This window comes from Cydia fagiglandana, chromosome 6 (genome assembly GCF_963556715.1).
Source record: "Cydia fagiglandana chromosome 6, ilCydFagi1.1, whole genome shotgun sequence".
Taxonomy (NCBI): Eukaryota; Metazoa; Arthropoda; class Insecta; order Lepidoptera; family Tortricidae; genus Cydia; species Cydia fagiglandana.
This window is the reverse complement of record NC_085937.1, coordinates 1,186,991-1,209,103: the sequence shown is the minus strand read 5'-3', so window position 1 is coordinate 1,209,103 and position 22,113 is coordinate 1,186,991. Positions and strand designations below refer to the sequence as shown.

Below are 22,113 nucleotides of genomic sequence, written 5' to 3'. Positions count from 1 at the left end.
TTCATGACCATACCCTAGTAGCATTTTTGTTGGGGCCCACGGTGCCAACGGTAGAGAAAACGTTGGGATGAGGTTCGTTCCGTAGCCAACATTAAAATTGGTATTGGCCCACCATCGCATTTACCAACATTCGCTGTGGCACAGATGCCCAACAATGGGCCTTTGTGTATTTTGGTACCGTTGGCTAAACAACGATAATATTCGTTGGCCCAATGATGACATATATCGCATTTACCAACATTGGCAGTGGCAGTGATGCCCAACAATGGGCCTTTGTGTATTTTGCTACCGTTCGCTAAACAACGATAACATTCGTTGGCCCAATGGTGACAAATACCGCATTTACCAACATTGGCTGTAGCATTGATGCCCAACAATGGGCCTTTGTGTATTTTGGTAACGTTGGCTAATCAACGATATCATCCGATGGCCCAATGATGACAAATATCGCATTTACCAACATTGGCTGTGGCCCTGATGCCCAACAACGGGCCTTTGTTTATTTTGGTAACGTTGGCTAATCAACGATATCATCCGATGGCCCAATGACGACAAATATCGCATTTACCAACATTGGCTGTAGCATTGATTGATGCCCAATAATGGGTCTTTGTGTATTTTGGTAACGTTGGCTAATCAACGATATCATCCGATGGCCCAATGATGACAAATATCGCATTTACCAACATTGGCTGTGGCACGGATGCCCAACAATGGGCCTTTGTGTATTTTGGTAACGTTGGCTAATCAACGATATCATCCAATAGCCCAATGACGACAAATATCGCATTTACCAACATTGGCTGTAGCATTGATGCCCAACAATGGGCCTTTGTGTATTTTGGTAACGTTGGCTAATCAACGATATCATCCGATGGCCCAATGACGACAAATATCGCATTTACTAACATTGGCTGTAGCATTGATGCCCAACAATGGGCCTTTGTGTATTTTGCTACCGTTCGCTAAACAACGATAACATTCGTTGGCCCAATGGTGACAAATACCGCATTTACCAACATTGGCTGTAGCATTGATGCCCAACAATGGGCCTTTGTGTATTTTGGTAACGTTGGCTAATCAACGATATCATCCGATGGCCCAATGATGACAAATATCGCATTTACCAACATTGGCTGTGGCCCTGATGCCCAACAACGGGCCTTTGTTTATTTTGGTAACGTTGGCTAATCAACGATATCATCCGATGGCCCAATGACGACAAATATCGCATTTACCAACATTGGCTGTAGCATTGATGCCCAATAATGGGTCTTTGTGTATTTTGGTAACGTTGGCTAATCAACGATATCATCCGATGGCCCAATGATGACAAATATCGCATTTACCAACATTGGCTGTGGCACGGATGCCCAACAATGGGCCTTTGTGTATTTTGGTAACGTTGGCTAATCAACGATATCATCCAATAGCCCAATGACGACAAATATCGCATTTACCAACATTGGCTGTAGCATTGATGCCCAACAATGGGCCTTTGTGTATTTTGGTAACGTTGGCTAATCAACGATATCATCCGATGGCCCAATGACGACAAATATCGCATTTACTAACATTGGCTGTAGCATTGATGCCCAACAATGGGCCTTTGTGTATTTTGGTAACGTTGGCTAATCAACGATATCATCCGATGGTCCAATGATGACAAATATAGCATTTACCAACATTGGCTGTAGCATTGATGCCCAACAATGGGCCTTTGTGTATTTTGGTAACGTTGGCTAATCAACGATATCATCCGATGGCCCAATGACGACAAATATCGCATTTCCAACATTGGCTGTAGCATTGATGCCCAACAATGGGCCTTTGTGTATTTTGGTAACGTTGGCTAATCAACGATATCATCCGATGGCCCAATGACGACAAATATCGCATTTCCAACATTGGCTGTAGCATTGATGCCCAACAATGGGCCTTTGTGTATTTTGGTAACGTTGGCTAAACAACGATATCATCCGATGGCCCAATGATGACAAATATCGCATTTACCAACATTGGCTGTGGCAGTGACGCCCAACAATGGGCCTTTGTGTATTTTGCTAACGTTCATTAAACAACGATAACATTTGTTGGCCCAGTGAGCACAAATATCGCATTTACCAACATTGGCTGTGGGACTGACGCCCAACAATGGGCCTGTGTGTATTTTGGTACCGTTGGCTAAACAACGATAACATTCTTTGGCCCAATGATGACATATATCGCATTTACCAACATTGGCAGTGGCACTGAAGCCCAACAATGGGCCTTTGTGTATTTTGGTAACGTTGGCTAATCAACGATATCATTCGATCGTTATCGCATTTATAACTATCAGGTCAAGCAAGTTTGTCAGTAGAAAAAGTCGCGAAATTCAGATTTTCTAAATTCCCTTCCCTTCACGCCTACATTTTTTAAATTTGTCGCTCTTTTCTAATGACGGAAATGGCTTGAGAGAGTATAACACCATAAACAAATAACTAAATATCACACGAGCATTTTAACAGAGGCCAGGGGCTGCGTGACGTCATCAAAATAGCTACCAGTTGAGTTTGCTTGTGGCGTCACTAGATGGCGTTACTGTCTCCAAACATCGCAGTTATAGTTATTTTCTCGATTATTCCGGATATAATCATAATATTTTTTAAAAGTAACTTATAAATCAAATAGCTATAACTATAAAATTTATACATAAATTAAATAAATTGTATTTTACCAACATTTTCTCAATTTAAATCTCAAAAAACATAAATCTCGCTTACGAAGTTTCGAAGTGCGGTTAGTATATATACAAATTAGAGTGTATAGTAAGTGTACTTGCTTCGGCAGTATATATACTAAACTTGGAACGATACAGAGAAGATTAACAACAACTGCTGCCTAGGGCCTTCATGTGGGTATACAACCAATGCCTCTACCGTAGTGTAATTGTAATATTTATCAGCAAAGGCCCAACGTCGTATTACACAACCACTTACCTAACGTAGGGTAACTGTAGGACTCGTAAACAAAAGCCCATTACATAATTAGACTGTAGGCCCACTATAAATTACACAACTATTTACCTACGGTAATATTGTAAGAATCCTACACAAGGCCCAACGTTAAAGTTACAATGTTGGCCCTTTGTGGGACAAGCTGTGTTGGGCCTTCAACCTGGTGCACGACTACCTACTGACCTACCTGGCTTGCCGTTGGGTAATTGTTGAATTTGCAAACAGAAGCACAACAAAACAATTGCCCTTTTTTATTTTTTTGCAGTTGGCCCTACAGCAAGCCATACGGCCAAATGTAACAATTAACCAACTATCAAACAAATGTGTATTGGCCCAACCACGGCCCAACCAAAACCACCACCGTTGAATAATTGTATGATTTATTTAAATAGGCCCAACGAAACAAATTACTCTAATGGCCCTCTGTTGGCAATCTTCGGGAGGGCCTTTGTCGGGGGCCCTCCAGCAAATCGTACGGCCAAATGTAACAATTAACCAACCATCAAACAAATGTGTATAGGCCCAACCACGGCCCAACCAAAATCACCACCGTTGAATAATTGTATGATTTATTTAAATAGGCCCAACGAAAAAATTACCCTTATGGCCCTCTGTTGGGAATGTTCGGGAGGGCCTTTGTCGAGGGCCCTCCAGCAAATCGTACGGCCAAATATAACGGTTGCCCAACTAATACGTAATCAAAGGCCCAACCAAATCCCTACAAGAAAATGCTATTAGGGTATGCGGGTCTCTGGTTACGGAAGGGTTTAAGCGCTTGGGGTTTGTTACACGTATCTGCAAAGACTTTACGCATGTAGGGGTCTTTAAAGTTTTGTACTCTGCTCTGGTACGATCCAAACTGGAAGCAAGCTCGTGCGTGTGGAGTCCTTACGAGACAACCTACATGCTAATGCTGGAGAAGGTTCAGAAACGTTTTCTGCGTACTCTCTTCAGGAAACTGTACGGGTACTATCCTTTTATGTATCCGACAGCCTACCTGCAGGGCACGCTAGGATACAACGCACTAGTGACGCGCAGACTGTTCGACCAGCTGATAACCGTGCTTCGTATCCTGCGACTGCCCCGAGTTAGTTGGCGAGGCATGTCGACTATTTGTCCCGGACGAGCGTACCCGGTTTCGTGCTGACCGGCTGCGTCTCTTCGCGGTCCCGCCTGCCCGCACGGTCTCGCGGCGCAACTCGCCCGTTTGCCGAGCGCTGAACACGCTCAATAAGCTCGGTGCTGTGCAACACTCCTGCGATTTGTTTGCGGACGGCTGGACGGTTATTGAGAAAGATTGTTTGAAAATATGCGAGTTACTAACCAAATGATTTAAATGTTTAAATTCGATGTATTGTATGACATGATCTGTATGTAATCGTTTTGTTTTATTTGTATTATTATTAGTTAATTTATAATTGAACTTAGGTATAAGAAATGTAATGACTTAGGCTAGTCCTGTAAAATTGCATTTTGCGTTAATAAATTGAAATTGAAATTGAAAAATATTCAGTCGGGGCAATGGTACCTTTTGCCGTGGAACGTCACATATCTTTACTATTTCATATCTAGTGAATGTAATTTCCCGAATCGCGCCGAAAGTGTCCGGCGACCGCGTAGATGTACGAGTAATACCCGCTATAGCTTTTGTAAATAGTTCCGTCCATTGTGTAAACTGTCGCCGCACGCGCATGTCTTTGCGCACGCGATTCGTGGTAATCTGAAGTTACTCCAGTCAATTACGACGTGAACGTGACGTGACGTGTTATGGTCGACGATGTGAATGACACAACCACATAACTAAAGTGTCATTCTATGGAACTTGCTAACATTTAAACAAAAGTCACTAGTAAATTCATTATTCAGAGATAATTTCAATATGGTAGTTTGTTTACATATATTTGTTAGCAAGTTCCATAGATGATGACACTTTTAACACGGTACACACTTTCCCGAATGAAGGTTGAGGGAGGCGATGGCTGAGATACGCGTCATACCATATGTGAACAAAAAGAAAAAACTTCGCATTTAAAGACGACTTTTAAACTACTTCAAAGCCAAATATGTGGCGTTTCATTTATAAGGGTCCATTAATTAAGGAAAGGAAATATCAACAGAAATACTGATAGATAGAAACGTCTTTAAATTGTTTATACGACAACGGTTTCACTCACTTGAATTTTTAGTCGCTATTGGCGACATGTCCAGTGCACGAGTTGCAGCCGCCGCGAGCACTCGAGCCTGAGGAAGGACCCCCGACGGGCCCGAAACATGTCGCCAATAGCGACTAAAAATTCAAGTGAGTGAAACCGTTGTCGTATAAACAATTTAAAATATGTCTCACGAAAGTTTAGAAACGTCCTTATTGCAGATGAAACATAAGGACCCCTCTACGTTGGGAAGCCACATATTATAATCTTGTCTGGCTTTAATTTCCAACAAGCACGTTCATTTTAAGTATATTGTGACTATTGTTCTTTGATTTTTAGCTTTACATAGAAAAATAACAGACTGCTAGCAAATGCTATAGTTCGTTATTTTTAGCATTAGAGATAACTTTAAAAAAAAAATAGGTAAGCGATCTTGACATATCTTTTAATTGAAAAACGCTTTTTAAAAATCAATAACTATTATTTATGAAAGCAGAAGTATATAAATGATCGTATTAAGTTCATAACTGTTACATATTGGCCATAACTTATTTTTAAAATGTGTTTTTCAATTAAAAGACACATCAAGATTGTTTACCTTATTTCTAATGCAAAAAAAAAGCGAACTATAGTAAACCTCTCTCTCGAGAAATGATCCTCACTGACTGGACTAGATAACGTGACGGTCACGCGTGGCGTGGCGTGTCGCGTCAAATTTCCTACTCGCAGGTTGAGCAGGGACACTTAACAGCATTTACTAGCAAATTGTCTAGTTTAGACAACGATGTGTGACGATGCTTCCTAAGATCCGGGCTATAACCGCGAAAATCGAAGTTCGCAAATTGCGGGCATTTTTCTCTGTCACTCTAATTACGCCTTCATTGGAGTAAAAGAGAAAGATCCCGCAATGTGCGAATTTCGGTTTTCGCGGTAGCCGCTCAGTGCGACATTTTAGTGCTGATGACGTAAAACCACACAGAATGATTACAAATAGCTTCTTCGTGAGCTACGAGCGAGGCGAGTGGCTGAGGCTGATCACCGATGATAAATAAAATAACTAATTCCACTAAAATTCCGCGGCAAATTGCAAACGGCGCTGTTAATGTCATATTAAGATAAGATAATATTGTATTCATTTAAAACTTATGCTAATTTGATTGAAACAGCCTACCATCACCAGTAATTATACAATTTCTACTTAAATATTATTTAGTACGAGTACATTCATGAATTCAACTTTCAACTTAAAATAGGTAAATATCAAGTTAAGCACTTTAATGCCGAACAAATGTGTATTTTCTGTCGCTAATGGAAATTTGATAACAATAGGTACCTATCTAAACTAAGAAAAACATTTACTTGTATCTCAGGTAGGTACCTATGCACTTTTTGTAGGTCAATATATAAGTGGGGAAGTGGGATAATCATAAGTTATTATAGTTATATTACAAAATGCGGACTTTTTACAATTTGGCTTCGGCAATTTGTATTAGCTGGGGTTCTAAGGTCCACCACCTTGCATTTTGGAGACAAAGCAAACCGCTTGGAACAGGTGTTCCTGGGGATGATCTGAGCCGATTAAGCCCGGTTGCCAAGAGGTTCCACCCAGCAGGTGGGCAGGGGAGGGGGGGCAAAAGTGGCTCCGGCGCGCCTCACTCTAAGCTATATATCTGCATACATCTAGCAACTATATCAAGTTTGGTGTCTTTTTCGTGTAATTCGAGGATGAAGAATTCATTTCTGTGACTAAATTTTCACTCTTCCATACAAAAAAATCGAGAAATTAAAAATTCCAAAAAAATCTTTTCACTTTTTTTTTCGAAAATCCTCTACAAAATTAAAACTATGAGGATTTGCTCTAGAAAAAAAATACCTGTGAATAGCCCAGTTATCCTACTATATAGAATAGTAAACTTGTTAAACATTTTTTTTTCATAACTCTGATAAAAAAAAATGTTTTGTGTCGCGCGGCGTACCTGCATTGTAAGAGCGGTATGCAGCGTTTAGGATTTTTAAGTATGTTTCGATGGTTTCTGATAAGTTGTTATTCTTCTGGTTGTAGAAAATTACTTCTGGACGTGATATATATACAAATATAAATTAAACGTATAAATATAGATGTTGGGAAAACTTTCGCCAATAGAGTTATTATAAATGTGATAAAATTAACAAAGCAGATGTTTGATTAAAATGCGGGTTAAAATACAAGTAAGATATATATTGTTCGCAATTGCCACTACATGCCCATGGGTCCGTGCATTTTAGTTTTTTCTTAACGCAGTTGCACCTTCCTGCCCATTTTGTTTTGCAGCGGCAACGAATAAGCTCTAAACAAGCAGCAGCCGCCGCAGGTAGGCTTGTACATATGGGCTCCCAATAACCATTTTGTTTGGACCAGCTCCAGTCAGCAGGACATGGAAGCTGTTGCTGAGGGGCTATAATCTGTCCCCAAACATAGCCTCCTTGGTAAACTGCACGGAGAATATGTTTACGTAGGTAGCGCATCTTCCATTGGAGGCAGATTCTCTAACTGAAGATTATTTTTTGTAAAAAGTACTTTTCGGCACTCTTTTACACTTGTACTTGTACCTGATCCGAACACTGTAACACAATGCATAGTATCAAAATAATGTCTAAGGACCAATTCACATCTCGTAATTCAAATCTGTTCAGATTTAATATTGTAAGACTCTTACTTGTCATACAAGACAATAACATTTTTTTCCAAAATTGGCTGCTCAATGTTGTTTTGTTTACCGTATTTAAATCCCTCCGGAACATTACAAGGACCACTAAAACCAGGATTGTCAGATCCCTCATATTTCCCACTTTTCTGTATGCTGTATGTCTCACATGGACACTAAGGGCATCCGAAAAACAGAAAGTGAATGCACTAGAGATGTGGTGCTGGAGACGAATGCTGGGCATATCATGGACTGAGCATCAATTATTGAGGAGCTTGGCATTAAAGAGCGGTTGCTTTCTACGGGCAAAACTCGGTACTCAACTTCTTTCGACACGTGTCTCGTCGAGACGGAACCTCTACAGAACGTCTAGTTGTGCAAGAAAGAGTAGGAGGTGACAGGGCTAGGGGAAGATCTCTAATGAGATGTACTGACCAAACCAAATCAGTGTGTCGGTCACAGTAAGCGAATGCTTACGGAAAGCAGGGCGACGTGTCGTTAAATGAGTCGCTCAAAAGTTTTCATAATGGCCACGACCACTCTATCAAGAGTGTAACGAAGAAGAAGGCCCTCCGTTACAGCAGGATATGCGCTTTAAGCTTGAAATACGCTTTTTTTCCCTTTCCACACACAAAAGAAACTGTGTTGTAACCTGAAAAGGCGTGGAAGAATGGCAAGACTACTATCCTTTCTGGTCCTGTAAAATAAATCATATATCTATGAGTTACAAATAAAATCACATATTTAAAGAAAGTTTGCAGCACGTGACCATTAGCCCAGTTGACCTGTCTCTTATTGCGGTGACATATTTATTTATTTTATTTACAATTAATGGAAGAACTACAAACGTTAGCTTAAGAAAATGCAATAACATGGCACGAGAGGAACAGGTGATTCTTTCCTGTGCCAATCCTCCATTAATTGTAAATAAAATAAATATGTCACCGCAGTATACGAGACAGCTCACCAGGGCAATTGGTCAAGTGCTGCAAACTTTCTTTAAATATATGATTTTATTTGTAACGCATAGATATATAATTTATTTTACAGGACCAGAAAGGTCAGAAGTCTTGTCATTCTTCCACACCTTTTCAGGTTGCGACACTGTTTCTTTTTTGTATGGACAGGGAAAAAAGCGTATTTCAAGCTTGGAGCGCATATCCTGCCGTAACGGAGGGGTTTAAATACGGCAAACAAGGCAATATTGAGCAGGCATTGCCAATATTGATAAAAATTGTTATTGTCTTGTATGGCAAGTAAGAGTCTTACAATAGTAAGTATGGACAGATTTGAATTACGAGGTGTGAATTGGCCCCTAGACGTTATTTTAACAAAATGCATAGTATTTTGTTACTGATTTTACGAGTACATCAGGTACAAGTACGAGTGCAAAAGAGTGCCGAAAAGTACTTTTTACAAAAAAAAAATCTTCAGTTAGAGAATCTGCATCCAATGGAAGATGCCCTACCCACGTAAACATATTTCTCCGTGCAGTTTACCAAGGAGGCTATGTTTGGGGACAGATTATAGCCCCTCAGCAACAGCTTCCATGTCCTGCTGACTGGAGCTGGTCCAAACAAAATGGTTATTGGGAGCCCATATGTACAAGCCTACCTGCGGCGGCTGCTGCTTGTTTAGAGCTTATTCGTTGCCGCTGCAAAACAAAATGGGCAGGAAGGTGCCACTGCGTTAAGAAAAAACTAAAATGCACGGACCCATGGGCATGTAGTGGCAATTGCGAACAATATATATCTTACTCGTATTTTAACCCGCATTTTAATCAAACATCTGCTTTGTTAATTTTATCACATTTATAATAACTCTATTGGCGAAAGTTTTCCCAACATCTATATTTATACGTTTAATTTATATTTGTATATATATCACGTCCAGAAGTAATTTTCTACAACCAGAAGAATAACAACTTATCAGAAACCATCGAAACATACTTAAAAATCCTAAACGCTGCATACCGCTCTTACAATGCAGGTACGCCGCGCGACACAAAACATTTTTTTTATCAGAGTTATGAAAAAAAAATGTTTAACAAGTTTACTATTCTATATAGTAGGATAACTGGGCTATTCACAGGTATTTTTTTTCTAGAGCAAATCCTCATAGTTTTAATTTTGTAGAAGATTTTCGAAAAAAGAAGTGAAAAGATTTTTTTGGAATTTTTGATTTCTCGATTTTTTTGTATGGAAGAGGGAAAATTTAGTCACAGAAATGAATTCTTCATCCTCGAATTACACGAAAAAGACACCAAACTTGATATAGTTGCTAGATGTATGCAGATATATAGCTTAGAGTGAGGCGCGCCGGAGCCACATTTGCCCCCCCTCCCCTGCCCACCTGCTGGGTGGAACCTCTTGGCAACCGGGCTTAATCGGCTCAGATCACCCCCAGAAACACCTGTTCCAAGCGGTTTGCTTTGTCTCCAAAATGCAAGGTCCCCTTAGAAAACAGGACCTTAGAACTTCTGCTATATAACCTTTGATTTCACGTTTGTAAAATGACGACGCCGTTGTTTGTAAGGTCAAGGCAATCCTTTCGAGCGTTAGCGCCATACCTCCGGCCTGTGATCGGCGAGATGGCGACACCTTTTAATATTTGTCAAATTTAACACATATCGGTGAAAGAACAAGGATCAAAGTCTAAAAGTTTTAATTCTGTGTCGACAAGTAGCAGTAAATTTACTGTGACTACAAAATTTACTTTGACAATACGCCTCTATTGCTATAGGCCTGTCCAGACGGGGACAATTATTCGCTAATCTGATTAAATTGTCCGATCAAATCAGGCCGTGCGGACGTAGATCTGCGAACTCGACTTCACACTCGCGTTCGCAGCTTCGATATTTAAATTTTTCAACATAAAAAAAATAGACCTATAGACCATCTTGGATTTTTTGCCAGTAAGGCTGTTCCAGTCATAAGTAAAGGCGCTTGATAATTATATATTCCGGACACTGCCAGTTCTTTATGTCCATTTTGATGTATATTTTATACATTTTCGTAAAACTATCAACTAGATAGAAATAAATAGATAGAGAGAAATTGTAACATCTCCACTTTCAGGATAAATTTACAAAATAAAATTAAAGTAAATATCGTTTTTAATTAAAGCAGTGTGTAGCCACCTTTACTTTGAAAAAAAAAATATTTTTGATACTCTGTGGTACACCGTTTGACAGTTCTACCCATTTTCACCGCATGAAGACGTGTGTGAATTTTACTGAATGTGCATAGAAAATGGCAGATTCCGAGGTAATTTCAATTTACATGTGCTTATTAATCAAGTAATGCAATACTTCGAATCTTCACCTATAATTTTGTTAACAGGTTCAAAAGAAATTGAAGGACATATCCTTTAAAATCCAGACCGCAAGTTTGAAGGGTCGACGTGAGGTAGTGAAGGAAATTCAGGATGTTTTATCAACTGAAGGTTTGTAGAAACAACATACCACATTCTTAACATCCTCAAACACCACATTCATAAATTACTTATTTAAAAACATCTTAAAGTATTGACGTTTTAGGTTGTGGTTGTTGGAGCTTATTGATCTACCTAGTATTCTATTTTCGTAACTTGTAAGTTGGAACTTAACGCAGTATATGTCAATAACTTGCATGCACTAAGCTCGCAGATGTTGTTATGCAATAAGCAACAAGTGGCTGGAATCATTTTTATGTTAATTTGATGTTTATTTGTTCAGTTGTGTTTAAAAATATTTTTCCACTTTTTTCTTGGTAATTAGGCATCACAGAGCCAGCAGTCCGCTATGTCTGCCGAGTGCTCATGCTCACGCTACACCGGTACCAAGATTCCACCTCCCAGTCATATGTGAAGAGTTTGCTCGCCTACCTGGCTTCCAATCACCGGGAATGGACTCTGAGAAGCTTGCTGCCTGTGCTCCTGGAGGTCTCGGAGCAACTGAGGAATACTGCTTCATCGTAAGTTGTGTTGTTATTATAATTATTACCTACAGTATTATATTTTGTATGAAGTAAGCAGTTTCACTACCCTTATTAGGTATAATTCACATTTCATTAGAGCTTAATGGTATCTAGTAAACTTGACCAATGGTAATAAAGATGATTTCTTGAAATTCTAACCTAGTAACTCCTCTGATACCTAGTGAGGTAAATAGTAGGTTGTTATAGTGGAGGAATATTTTTAATTAGCTCAAAGAAGTGATATTTGTGAGCCTTACACATATGCCCCAATCAACTTTGAATATTTTGTTAACATGACAGAGTTAAATTTTTACTAGCAAATTTTAATGCCCTGTTGTCAAGGAGGTTATAATCAGAAACATCAACCTGGGTTTAATCTTAAATTACCTAAATTTTTAAACATGAACCTTTTATTTTGTAGTAAAAGCACATGTCAGAGTGGGCTGTATGCACTGCGCTGGTCCACTGTACTAGTGGAAGGGGCGCTCAAAGGCACAGAAGAGGACGGAGTGGACTACCCTTCCCTGGTGCTAGCGCAGGCCAACCTGCTGGCCGTTGTCATCGCTGGCGGAGATAAGAGGCAGAATGACAAGGCTTTCTCTAAGGTATTTTTTTTCTGGTTTTTCCCTCTTTTGTGTATTGGCGGGATGCTTTACGCAGGACGTTTTAAGACGTATCACGCACGATAACGTATCTATTGGATAAAAAGCTCTCTCATTAGAAAAAAAAATGTATACTAGAGAGTTTCTTATGATGGTTCCTATGACAGTTCCTTCAAATCTCTTTTACTTACATATTAGCTGCTATTTATTTTTTTAAAGTGTTTTACAATAAAAAGTTAGGTCAAACTGTCACTTACCTTCTTTCTAATGCTAAAAAAAATTAAGTATAGTAAGAAACTGTAATGTGTTCAAGTAATCACAGTTTTTCGCCACGGGCGCTATAATGTTCACAGCAAGAGCACTTTAAGGTTAACGAATACTTCTTTCCACAGCTGCATACATCCTGGTTGGCCATTGGCAGCAAGCTAGCCAAGTGGCCTGAGGTCCTGTTATCTCAAGCGCCGGAAAGTGGCCCACACATCACTGTGGCCTTCTCAGCCCTTTGCCACCATGCCGCGCTCACTGGGGACACCACGCTTGTCACACCACATAAGGTATATTTGCATAGCAAAATTTCGAATATAATTCACGTTTCGACGACTGGTCTGGCCTAGTGGGTAGTGACCCTGCCTATGAAGCCGATGGTCCCGGGTTCGAATCCTGGTAAGGGCACTTATTTGTATGATGATACAGACATTTGTTCCTGAGTCATGGTTGTTTTCTATGTATTTAAGTATTTATATATTACATATATCGTTGTCTGACTACTCACAACACAAGCCTTCTTGAGCTTACCGTGGGGCTTAGTCAATTTGTGTAATAATGTCCTATAATATTTTTTTTCTTTTTTTTTTAATTCAAGCATTTCAGTGAGACAAGTCGTTTCAGTATGCCACTGATTAGGAACACTAAAACACATTATTTGAAAGTGGCAAGTTTGGGTTCGAAAATTGGCTGCCATTGTCAACACCCACCCATGTAAAATTGGCGGCCAAGATTCATTAGCTTTTACCCCTAAGACCTGACTTTACTAATCCTATGACAATCACGACACAGTTTCAAAATGAGACGAAACTGTCCGAAAAAAGGTAGGTGCCTGTGCCCTGCCTTTTTTTGTTCAACTTGGCGACATTTTTCTAAAAAAGTACCTAAAGTCCGTTTCATGTTCGGCTAAGGCTCCCCTTATACTACACCACAGCCTAAATAAAATTGCTTACTATTGTATGATCCTGATCCATCTTAGTAGAATAAGGGTCGGTTGCACCAAACCGTCTTGTCACCGTTAAAGCGCTCTCTAAATTTATTTGTATGGGAGATTTCATACTCACTGCTGTTTGATGTTAATCAGTCTATTAAATGTGGTTGGTGCAACTGAGCCTAAGTGTAAACTTTTTCCCCAGGCCAAAATGCTAGAAAGCTTCACCAAAAGCCTGATCAGCGTAAAAGCCCGCCCCAACGCCGCCTACATCGCTGGCTGCACCGACCTACTTCACCTATTGGATCGCTCGGAAGTCTATGAAACACTCCTACCAGCTCTTCATAAAGCCATGCTGCGAAGCCCAGAGACTATTATAGAGGCTGTAGGCGAGGTTTTTGCTAATCTGAATGTGGATTTGGATGGGATCGCTGTTGATATTGGGAAGAATTTGATTGGTAAGTGCACATTCATGTATATTGAATTATATGAACTATGGTGCTCACAAATATCTGAGCATGCCTCTATTGTCAAGGCGTTAGAGTGCGTGTTTAGATATTGTGAACACCTTGGCCGCTCTGATATATCTGATGGCGACTGTACGACCTCTGAGTTAAGCTTGGGGATTTGAAGCTTCAGTCACAGTCTTAAATTATATGTAATTTATATTTATCCATATCAAAATTCAATATTTTACATTATTTCCCCAGTGAATGTGCACTCAAAGGATGAGTGGGTGCGCGGCGAAGCCCTACGCGCGCTCGAGCGTCTCGCACAACGCTGCTCCGATCCGAAAGCTGCTGAAGACCTGCTCAAACATGCTTTTGCGGAGTATCACGGGGCCAGCGGAAAATTGACTTCTAGCGAGGACAAAATTGCAGTACTCAATGTGAGTTAAGATAAAAATTCTGCTATAATTGAGAATGCTTTATTTGTACGGGTATTATTCTCGATGCTCGATCTATACGCACGTCGACACACACGCACCCGGTGTGCACAGGCCTTTTGCGTACAACTGTGTTCATTTGTTTTCAGGGCGTGTCCACACTAACGGCGCTCAACGTGCCCGCGGCCACACGAAGCACCCTGCTAAAGTCAGCTTGTGCCGGTCTAGCGCGCGTGTTAGAGAGCGAATCTCATGAGAGGACGCTGGTAGCCGCGCTGGACGCAGCACAAGCTTGGGCGCGGAGCGCAGAGCCGCCGCTACCTGTACCGCTGTTGGACCTATACACGGTACTTGTCCTACATTAAAAAAAAATCTGACGTTACAATATGGTTTATGATGGTTGAACTGTGTCAATAATGGCCCAGTCAGGTGCTAAAGTGACAGAAATTGTGGCCAAATGTATTGCAACGCACGTTTTATAAAAATCAGTGGCGGATTTGCAGTCCTCGCCGCCCTAGGCCCTGTAGCCGTCTCTTTCTCAGCACCCATCATATTGACTGCATTTTGTGTTATTTCTTGTTATCATCAGCGAATTTTTTGTCACAATTTGGCGCCCTTTATCTTGGCGCTCTAGGGTTGGCATACTTGGATAGAGTCAGACCGAGAAAAGCCTGCAGCGATTTTAATAGCCCACGCAGTACAAGTGGCATTGTAAACGTCAAACTTCTATGAAATTATAAATAAATAAATATTTGGGGACAATCTTACACAAATCGACCTACCCCAAACTAAACTAAGCAAAGCTTGTACTATGGGTACTAGACGACGATATACAAACGTATATAGATAAATACATACTTGTATATATAGAAAACAGCCATGACTCAGGAACAAATATATATGTTCATCACACAAATATATGCCCTTACCGGGATTCGAACCCGGGACCATCGGCTCATAGGCAGGGTCACTACCCACTAGGCCAGACTGACCAGAATTATGACGTAAGTATAAATAACACTTTCACTGCGGGGTCTATCAAAATCGCTGCAGACTTTTCTTGGAGTACATCTAAAATAAGCAAACATCGCTTCTTTGATTTGTATTTTCCGTTTGAATTGAAATTTATTTTTTGTATTCAGAAAATCCAGTCATCCAAGAACGCGACAGTAGGCGTGCGAGTAGCTAGTCTGTGTCTACTGGCGCGCGCATTGCGCTGCGCCGCGGCTTCACCTGCGCAGGAGCAGACTCTACGACCACCGCTAGTTCAGGCTGTCGCTAAGGCAGCTCAGCAACCGTTACAGGTATAGATAACACCTGGACACACATCTATTATGAAACTAAAAAAAAAAAACTGCTGAATTCGTCTATGGGCTCTCCGACACGGGCATCCTGATATTTGACTCGTCCGCGTGTGAACCGGCATATCTCAATGTTGGTAAAAAAAGTCTGGTCAACTATTGTAAGAACGCGACTACGCCGCGGTGCAGCTTCAATTGCGTAAGAACAAGCTTTACGACCACCGCTAGTACAGGCAGTGGCAGGCAAGTCATCAACCGCTACAGGTATGTTTTAACTTGATGATTTAGAAATGTAATTTTAGGTTGGCCGTGTCGGAAAATACATATAGACGGTCAAGCAAATCTTGTCAGTAGAAAAAGGCGCGAAATTCAAATTTTCTATGAGACGATATCCCTTCGCGCCTACATTTTTCAAATTTGCCGCCTTTTTCTACTGACAAGATCTGCTTAACCAAGTATAGATTGGTCTTTTTTGCGACACGGCCATTGTAGTTTTATGATATCCAGCAGCGCCATCTACAGTGTTGATTTAAATATGGAACTGTGGTGTTCCAAATATGTTTTTGATATGAATTGCTGTCATGTCGTTCTGTCACACAATAAATAGTCTTCGGTTAACATGCACGTATTTTATTAATAATAGGTTATGGGCGATTTAAATTGATAAATACGGGGGGTTAGTCCAGTATTAGATTGCTAGTTTATAGTGTATCGTGTGTGATATATTGTGAGTGCGATCTGTGACAGAAATCCGAAGATGTCGTCACCAAACTATGTGACGAATGTGCCCAAGTTACGTGGCCGAGAAAACTATTGTGAATGGGTTTTCGCTGCAGAGAATTTTCTTATCCTAGAGGGCACGCAAAAGTTTATTGCGCGTAAGCCAGAAGCTACGGGTACAGAAGTTGCAGATGACGAAAAAGCCCGTGCGAAATTGATTTTGACAATCGACCCTTCCTTGTATGTCCATGTAAAAGGCATCAAAACTACGTTTGAATTATGGACTAAACTCAAAAGCTTATTTGATGACTCTGGTTTCGCCAGAAAAATTACGTTGTTGCGAAATTTAATTTCCATAAGACTCGAAAATTCGACTTCGATGACAGAATACGTAACGAAAATGGTTGAAAATGGTCAGAAATTGAGTGGTACGGGTTTTGCCATTAGTGATGAATGGATTGGCTCGCTATTATTAGCAGGTTTGCCTGAGAAATATTCCCCGATGATCATGGCAATAGAGCATTCCGGCATTTCTATCACGACAGATGCCATCAAAACAAAACTTTTAGACATGGAAGAGAAAAATTCAAATTTGACAAGGAATGGGAACGAGACTGAGACTGCGTTCGCGAGTACGTCAAGTTACCAACATAACAAGAAGAATAAAACCAAGATTGTCTGTGGTAAACAGGATGGCGGCGAAATGTCAAAAGTCAGAAATGTCAAAGTGATATGTTTTCGATGCAAGGTCCCGGGGCATTATCGAAATCAGTGCCCAAATATTGAAAAGAATAGTACACGTAAACAGTCGAATGCATTCAGTGCTGTGTTTTTAAGTACCGATTTCAAGAAAAACGATTACTACATTGATAGTGGCGCTAGTACTCATCTTACGGCTAATGAAAGTTGGGTTATGAATGCATCGTACGAGCCGGCTACTCGCGAGATAGTTGCAGCAAATAAGGCATGTATGCCAGTGGTGTGCTCCGGAAACGTACAGATTACGACTGTGACTCCCGACAGTGAATTCGACATAACTGTTGAAGATGTTTTATGTGTACCGAGTTTAACTACGAACCTGTTATCTGTAAGCCAACTGATAAAGAAAGGTAACAAAGTAGACTTCACTAAGAAAGGTTGTAAGATTTACAACAGAAGTGGACAGCTTGTTGCTACGGCTGCTTTGACAAACGGCGTTTACAAATTGAATATGCCAGAAAATACGACCAACGTTGCTATGGCAGTGTCTGCCGAGACTTGGCATCGTCGCCTCGCCCATGTTAATAGCTCATACATGGCGAAAATGAAGGATGCAGTGGAAGGTTTCAGTATTAGTGACAAGATTGACATCAGTAAATGCAAGGTATGTTGTGAAGGCAAACAATGCAGACTGCCATTTCCTAATAATTGCAATAGAAGTGACAATTTACTGAATGTTATTCACATGGATATAGCTGGTCCAATGGAAGTGACATCTCTTGGAGGATCACGATATTATTTGCTATTTGTGGATGACTATAGTCGTATGGCATTTATATATTTTTTGAAAGAGAAAAGTCAAGCTCTGGATTGTTTCAAAGAATTTAAAGCTAAAGTTGAAAATGAACTTGACAAAAAGATCAAGATTATAAGGAGTGATAATGGTCTTGAATTTTGCAGCAAGAAGTTCAGCGAGTTCCTGAAGGTAAATGGGATACTGCATCAACGGACGAACCCTTATACGCCTGAACAAAATGGGTTGTGCGAGCGCCAGAATCGTGTGGTGTGTGAGAAGGCCAGATGCTTGTTATTCGATGCTGAGCTTCCCACAGAATTCTGGGCAGAAGCATGTAGTTGTGCAGTTTACCTACGGAACAGGACAGTAGCTTCAGGATTGAACAACAAAACACCTTTTGAAATGTGGACAGGAACAAAGCCAGACCTAAGTCACCTAAGAATCTTCGGCAGTACTGTCATGGTCCACATTCCCAAAGAGAAAAGGTTGAAGTGGCAGAAAAAGTCTAAGGAAGCTATCCTAATGGGTTACCCAGAAGGGGTCAAAGGATATAGACTTTTCGATCCTGAAAAGAGAACATTTTTCACAGCGAGGGATGTAAAAGTTTTTGAAAAACAAGAGTATTGCCAAATTGAAGTTCAACAACCAACAATACAAAAAGCTGAAGTAGGGTGTCAAAGTTCAGTGGGGGATGAGAATCCAGATATCTCCAGAACTTTGACTGATTCATCTTTTGAGTCGATGAACCCTAGTGAGTATGAGGATGCAGATACCACAACTGAGAGTGTTTCAGTTCCTGAAAATGTTCCTGCTCCTGAGAGGATCGGACCAGTCCTGAGAACAGCAGAACAAAGAAAAGCGCCTGAAAGGTATGGCATTTCAAATCTATGTTCAGATGCTAGCAGGATGGATGATGCCAGTGGTCTTACACTATCAGAGGCTTTGCGCGGACCAGAGAAAGAGCAATGGAGACAAGCTATGGCAGAAGAGTTGAAAAGTTTCGAAGACAACCAGGCCTGGGAGCTTGTCAGCGTTCCAAAAGACTCTAGTGTCGTAAAGTGCAAGTGGGTACTTAAGAAGAAGTATGATAGTGAGGGCAATGTGCGGTTCCGAGCCAGGTTAGTAGCCAAGGGCTATACTCAGAAGTACGGAGTGGACTATGAGGAAACCTTCGCGCCCGTGGTAAGGCATACAACTCTCAGACTTTTATTTGCTTTGTCGGTTCAATTAAATTTAGATATTTCTCATTTAGACGTGACTACTGCTTTCCTGAATGGCTATCTTGAGGAGGATATTTATATGGAGAAGCCAGAAGGTTTTCCTTCATCTGAAGGTAAAGGGCAGGTGCTTAAGTTGAAGCGAGCCATATATGGTCTCAAACAATCCTCAAGGGCGTGGTACAGGAGGGTAGATGATTGCTTAACTGAGTATGGTTATACTAGGTCTAAACTTGAACCTTGTTTATATGTGAAAAATGATAATGGTTTGACTGTAGTAGCTCTATATGTCGATGATTTCTTTGTGTTTTCTAATAATGAAGAGGAAACCAAAAGTTTGAAGCAGGTGCTGTCTTCACATTTTAAATTAAAAGATCTTGGTCAGGTCAAACAGTGTTTAGGTATGAATGTGTGTGTTGATAAAGAACATAATGTGATAACTTTAGATCAGGAGGATTATGTTAACAAGTTGTTGCATAAGTTCAATATGACAGACTGTAACAGTGCTCAAACTCCTATGGAGGAGAGATTGAACTTAGATAAAGGTGAGAGCTGTGATACTGAATTACCTTATCAACAACTCATTGGTAGTCTCATGTACCTAGCGGTTTTGACGCGGCCTGACATTGCTTTTAGCGTAGGGTATCTGAGCCAGTTTAATAACTGTCATGGTAGAGAACACTGGGCTCATGCCAAACGTGTTTTGCGTTATCTCAAGAAAACAAAACACTATTGCCTCAGGTATAGTAGTGAGTCTGATTCAAAGCTTACCGGGTTTGTTGACGCTGACTGGGGCAGTAATGTTCTTGATAGGAGGTCCTATTCAGGATTTTGTTTCACTTTGTCTGGCAGTGTAGTTTCATGGTGCAGTAAAAAGCAGAATAGCGTGTCATTGAGCAGTTGTGAATCGGAATATATTAGCATTTCTGAATGTATTAAAGAAGCTATGTACTTAAGGTCATTGTACCATGAAATTACAAATAAGATGTCATTAATTACAATTTATAATGACAACCAAAGTGCCCTGAAGTTATTGGCCAACCCTGTGTTTCACAATAGGTCGAAGCACGTTGACATTCGTTACCACTTTAGTAGGGATATAATTGCTAAAGGTGTGGTAGAAGCAAAATACTTAGCAACAGCTGAGATGCCAGCTGACTTATTAACGAAGAGTCTAGGGTTTGTCAAGCACTTTAGATTTCTCGAGAAGTTAGGACTTGTGCCTAAGTAGTAGGTATGTGTAGTTTTTTTTAAAGCTGTTTTTTTTAATGCTGATGATGCTGATGGCTATGCTTAGATATAGTGGGGGTGTAGTTTTATGATATCCAGCAGCGCCATCTACAGTGTTGATTTAAATATGGAACTGTGGTGTTCCAAATATGTTTTTGATATGAATTGCTGTCATGTCGTTCTGTCACACAATAAATAGTCTTCGGTTAACATGCACGTATTTTATTAATAATAGCCATCCTGACATTTAAGAAGTCCACGTGTGAAACGGTGCACGATTTTATACGTGATTATTTTGAGTTATAGTCGTGTGTCGATAGATGGCAGTAAATTTACAGCGACTACAACATTTACTATGACAGGACCCCTCTATACTATGTATTCTTTTTGGTATCATGTATTATTGTCCAATGTTCCCGTAACGCCGAAGACCGTGGCAAATGGAGGCGCATTGCGAGGGCTGCGTTATCCACGATAGATACGTCTCATCATACAACCACGACCCTCTGTCAAGAGTGAACGACTGAGGAGGAGGATTAATTATTGTTCCAGCACCCGGTAGTCCACGAGGGCGCATGCGCGATGCTGGCGCTAGTCCTCCTGGACTCGGCGCGTGAGCTTCCTTCACAACCATCGTGGGTGGCGCTCACACATCCAGACAAACACGTCCTACTACATGACCGAGCGCTCGCCGCTGCCACTGATGACGGTAAGCACATTTACTTCGTTAGAAACTTGTAGTAGTAGGAGTAAGTGATTATTGTATACAAATACAACACTGGTTTACATAACATTTACTGAAATAAAGGTACAAAGGCGTACTAAATGTTATGGTAAAGTAAAGTCTTACACTAAACGATCTAGCTCCACGGTAAACTTGGAAGCTCCAGACTTTGTTCTGAGTGTATCACATTTATCCAGGCAATAAAATCAGCTACTCTTTATAACATGTCAAAAAGATTTGTTACTGTGAAATAAAGTACCCATTCTGTGACCTCACAATGAATCGACATTTTATTGTTTTTCGTTGATTTTATAATAGTTGAAATTAAGCTCAAAATCATGATTGTTCTTGTTTTTTTTTCGGTCTATTTTCGTAAAAGTACACTGCTGTGTTGTGAAACAATTTCATTGATATTTCATAAACAACCCGCTATGTACTTTTTAGATATACTTACATGTTAAAAATAGGAGAAATTCTTGAAAAATAATATTATTTTCACTAACATTTGCCATTTTCCAAGCATCATACAAGCTATACAATCCTATCTACAATCCTTTTAGAAACAAAGCCTTTATAAATGTTCTTTTAGTATCTCGGATATAGAAACTAGGTTTAGATAGCTTGTGTGTTGTTTTCACCCGTTGACGCCTATCGTGCGCGGCGCGTCATCGAGAACCTTGCTGGAATGCTGAAAATTGATATTGGGCTGTAGCCGATTGCGATGACGTTTTTGGCCTTAAAGGATACCAAACGGAGACGCCATGTCGGTACAAAATAGTCTGCCGATTTTTGCGGGGGACGGGCACGTCAAATGTATAAGTAACGTAAAAATAGCAATGTCAGATAAACGTCAGTCCATACAATGTGTATGACCATTATCCGCCTATTTTCGACAGAGGGGAACGCCTGTTAATGGCTACTCCGTTTGGTTATAGATTTAGATTAGATTTTTAG

General features: G+C 40.4%; 1 protein-coding gene across 1 annotated transcript in view; it reads left to right on the top strand.

The window, feature by feature from the left end:
- The first annotated feature begins 11,010 nt into the window (after positions 1–11,010).
- Positions 11,011–22,113, top strand: part of LOC134664913 (stalled ribosome sensor GCN1) — a 53,508-nt gene continuing 42,405 nt past the window's right edge. The window contains exons 1-10 of the mRNA XM_063521624.1: positions 11,011–11,099; positions 11,175–11,277; positions 11,591–11,786; positions 12,211–12,394; positions 12,784–12,945; positions 13,792–14,044; positions 14,297–14,475; positions 14,622–14,819; positions 15,615–15,776; positions 20,988–21,144. Of these exons, the coding sequence (XP_063377694.1) occupies positions 11,085–11,099; positions 11,175–11,277; positions 11,591–11,786; positions 12,211–12,394; positions 12,784–12,945; positions 13,792–14,044; positions 14,297–14,475; positions 14,622–14,819; positions 15,615–15,776; positions 20,988–21,144 (1,609 nt within the window). The 5' untranslated portion in view covers positions 11,011–11,084. The remainder of the gene's footprint in view (positions 11,100–11,174; positions 11,278–11,590; positions 11,787–12,210; positions 12,395–12,783; positions 12,946–13,791; positions 14,045–14,296; positions 14,476–14,621; positions 14,820–15,614; positions 15,777–20,987; positions 21,145–22,113) is intronic.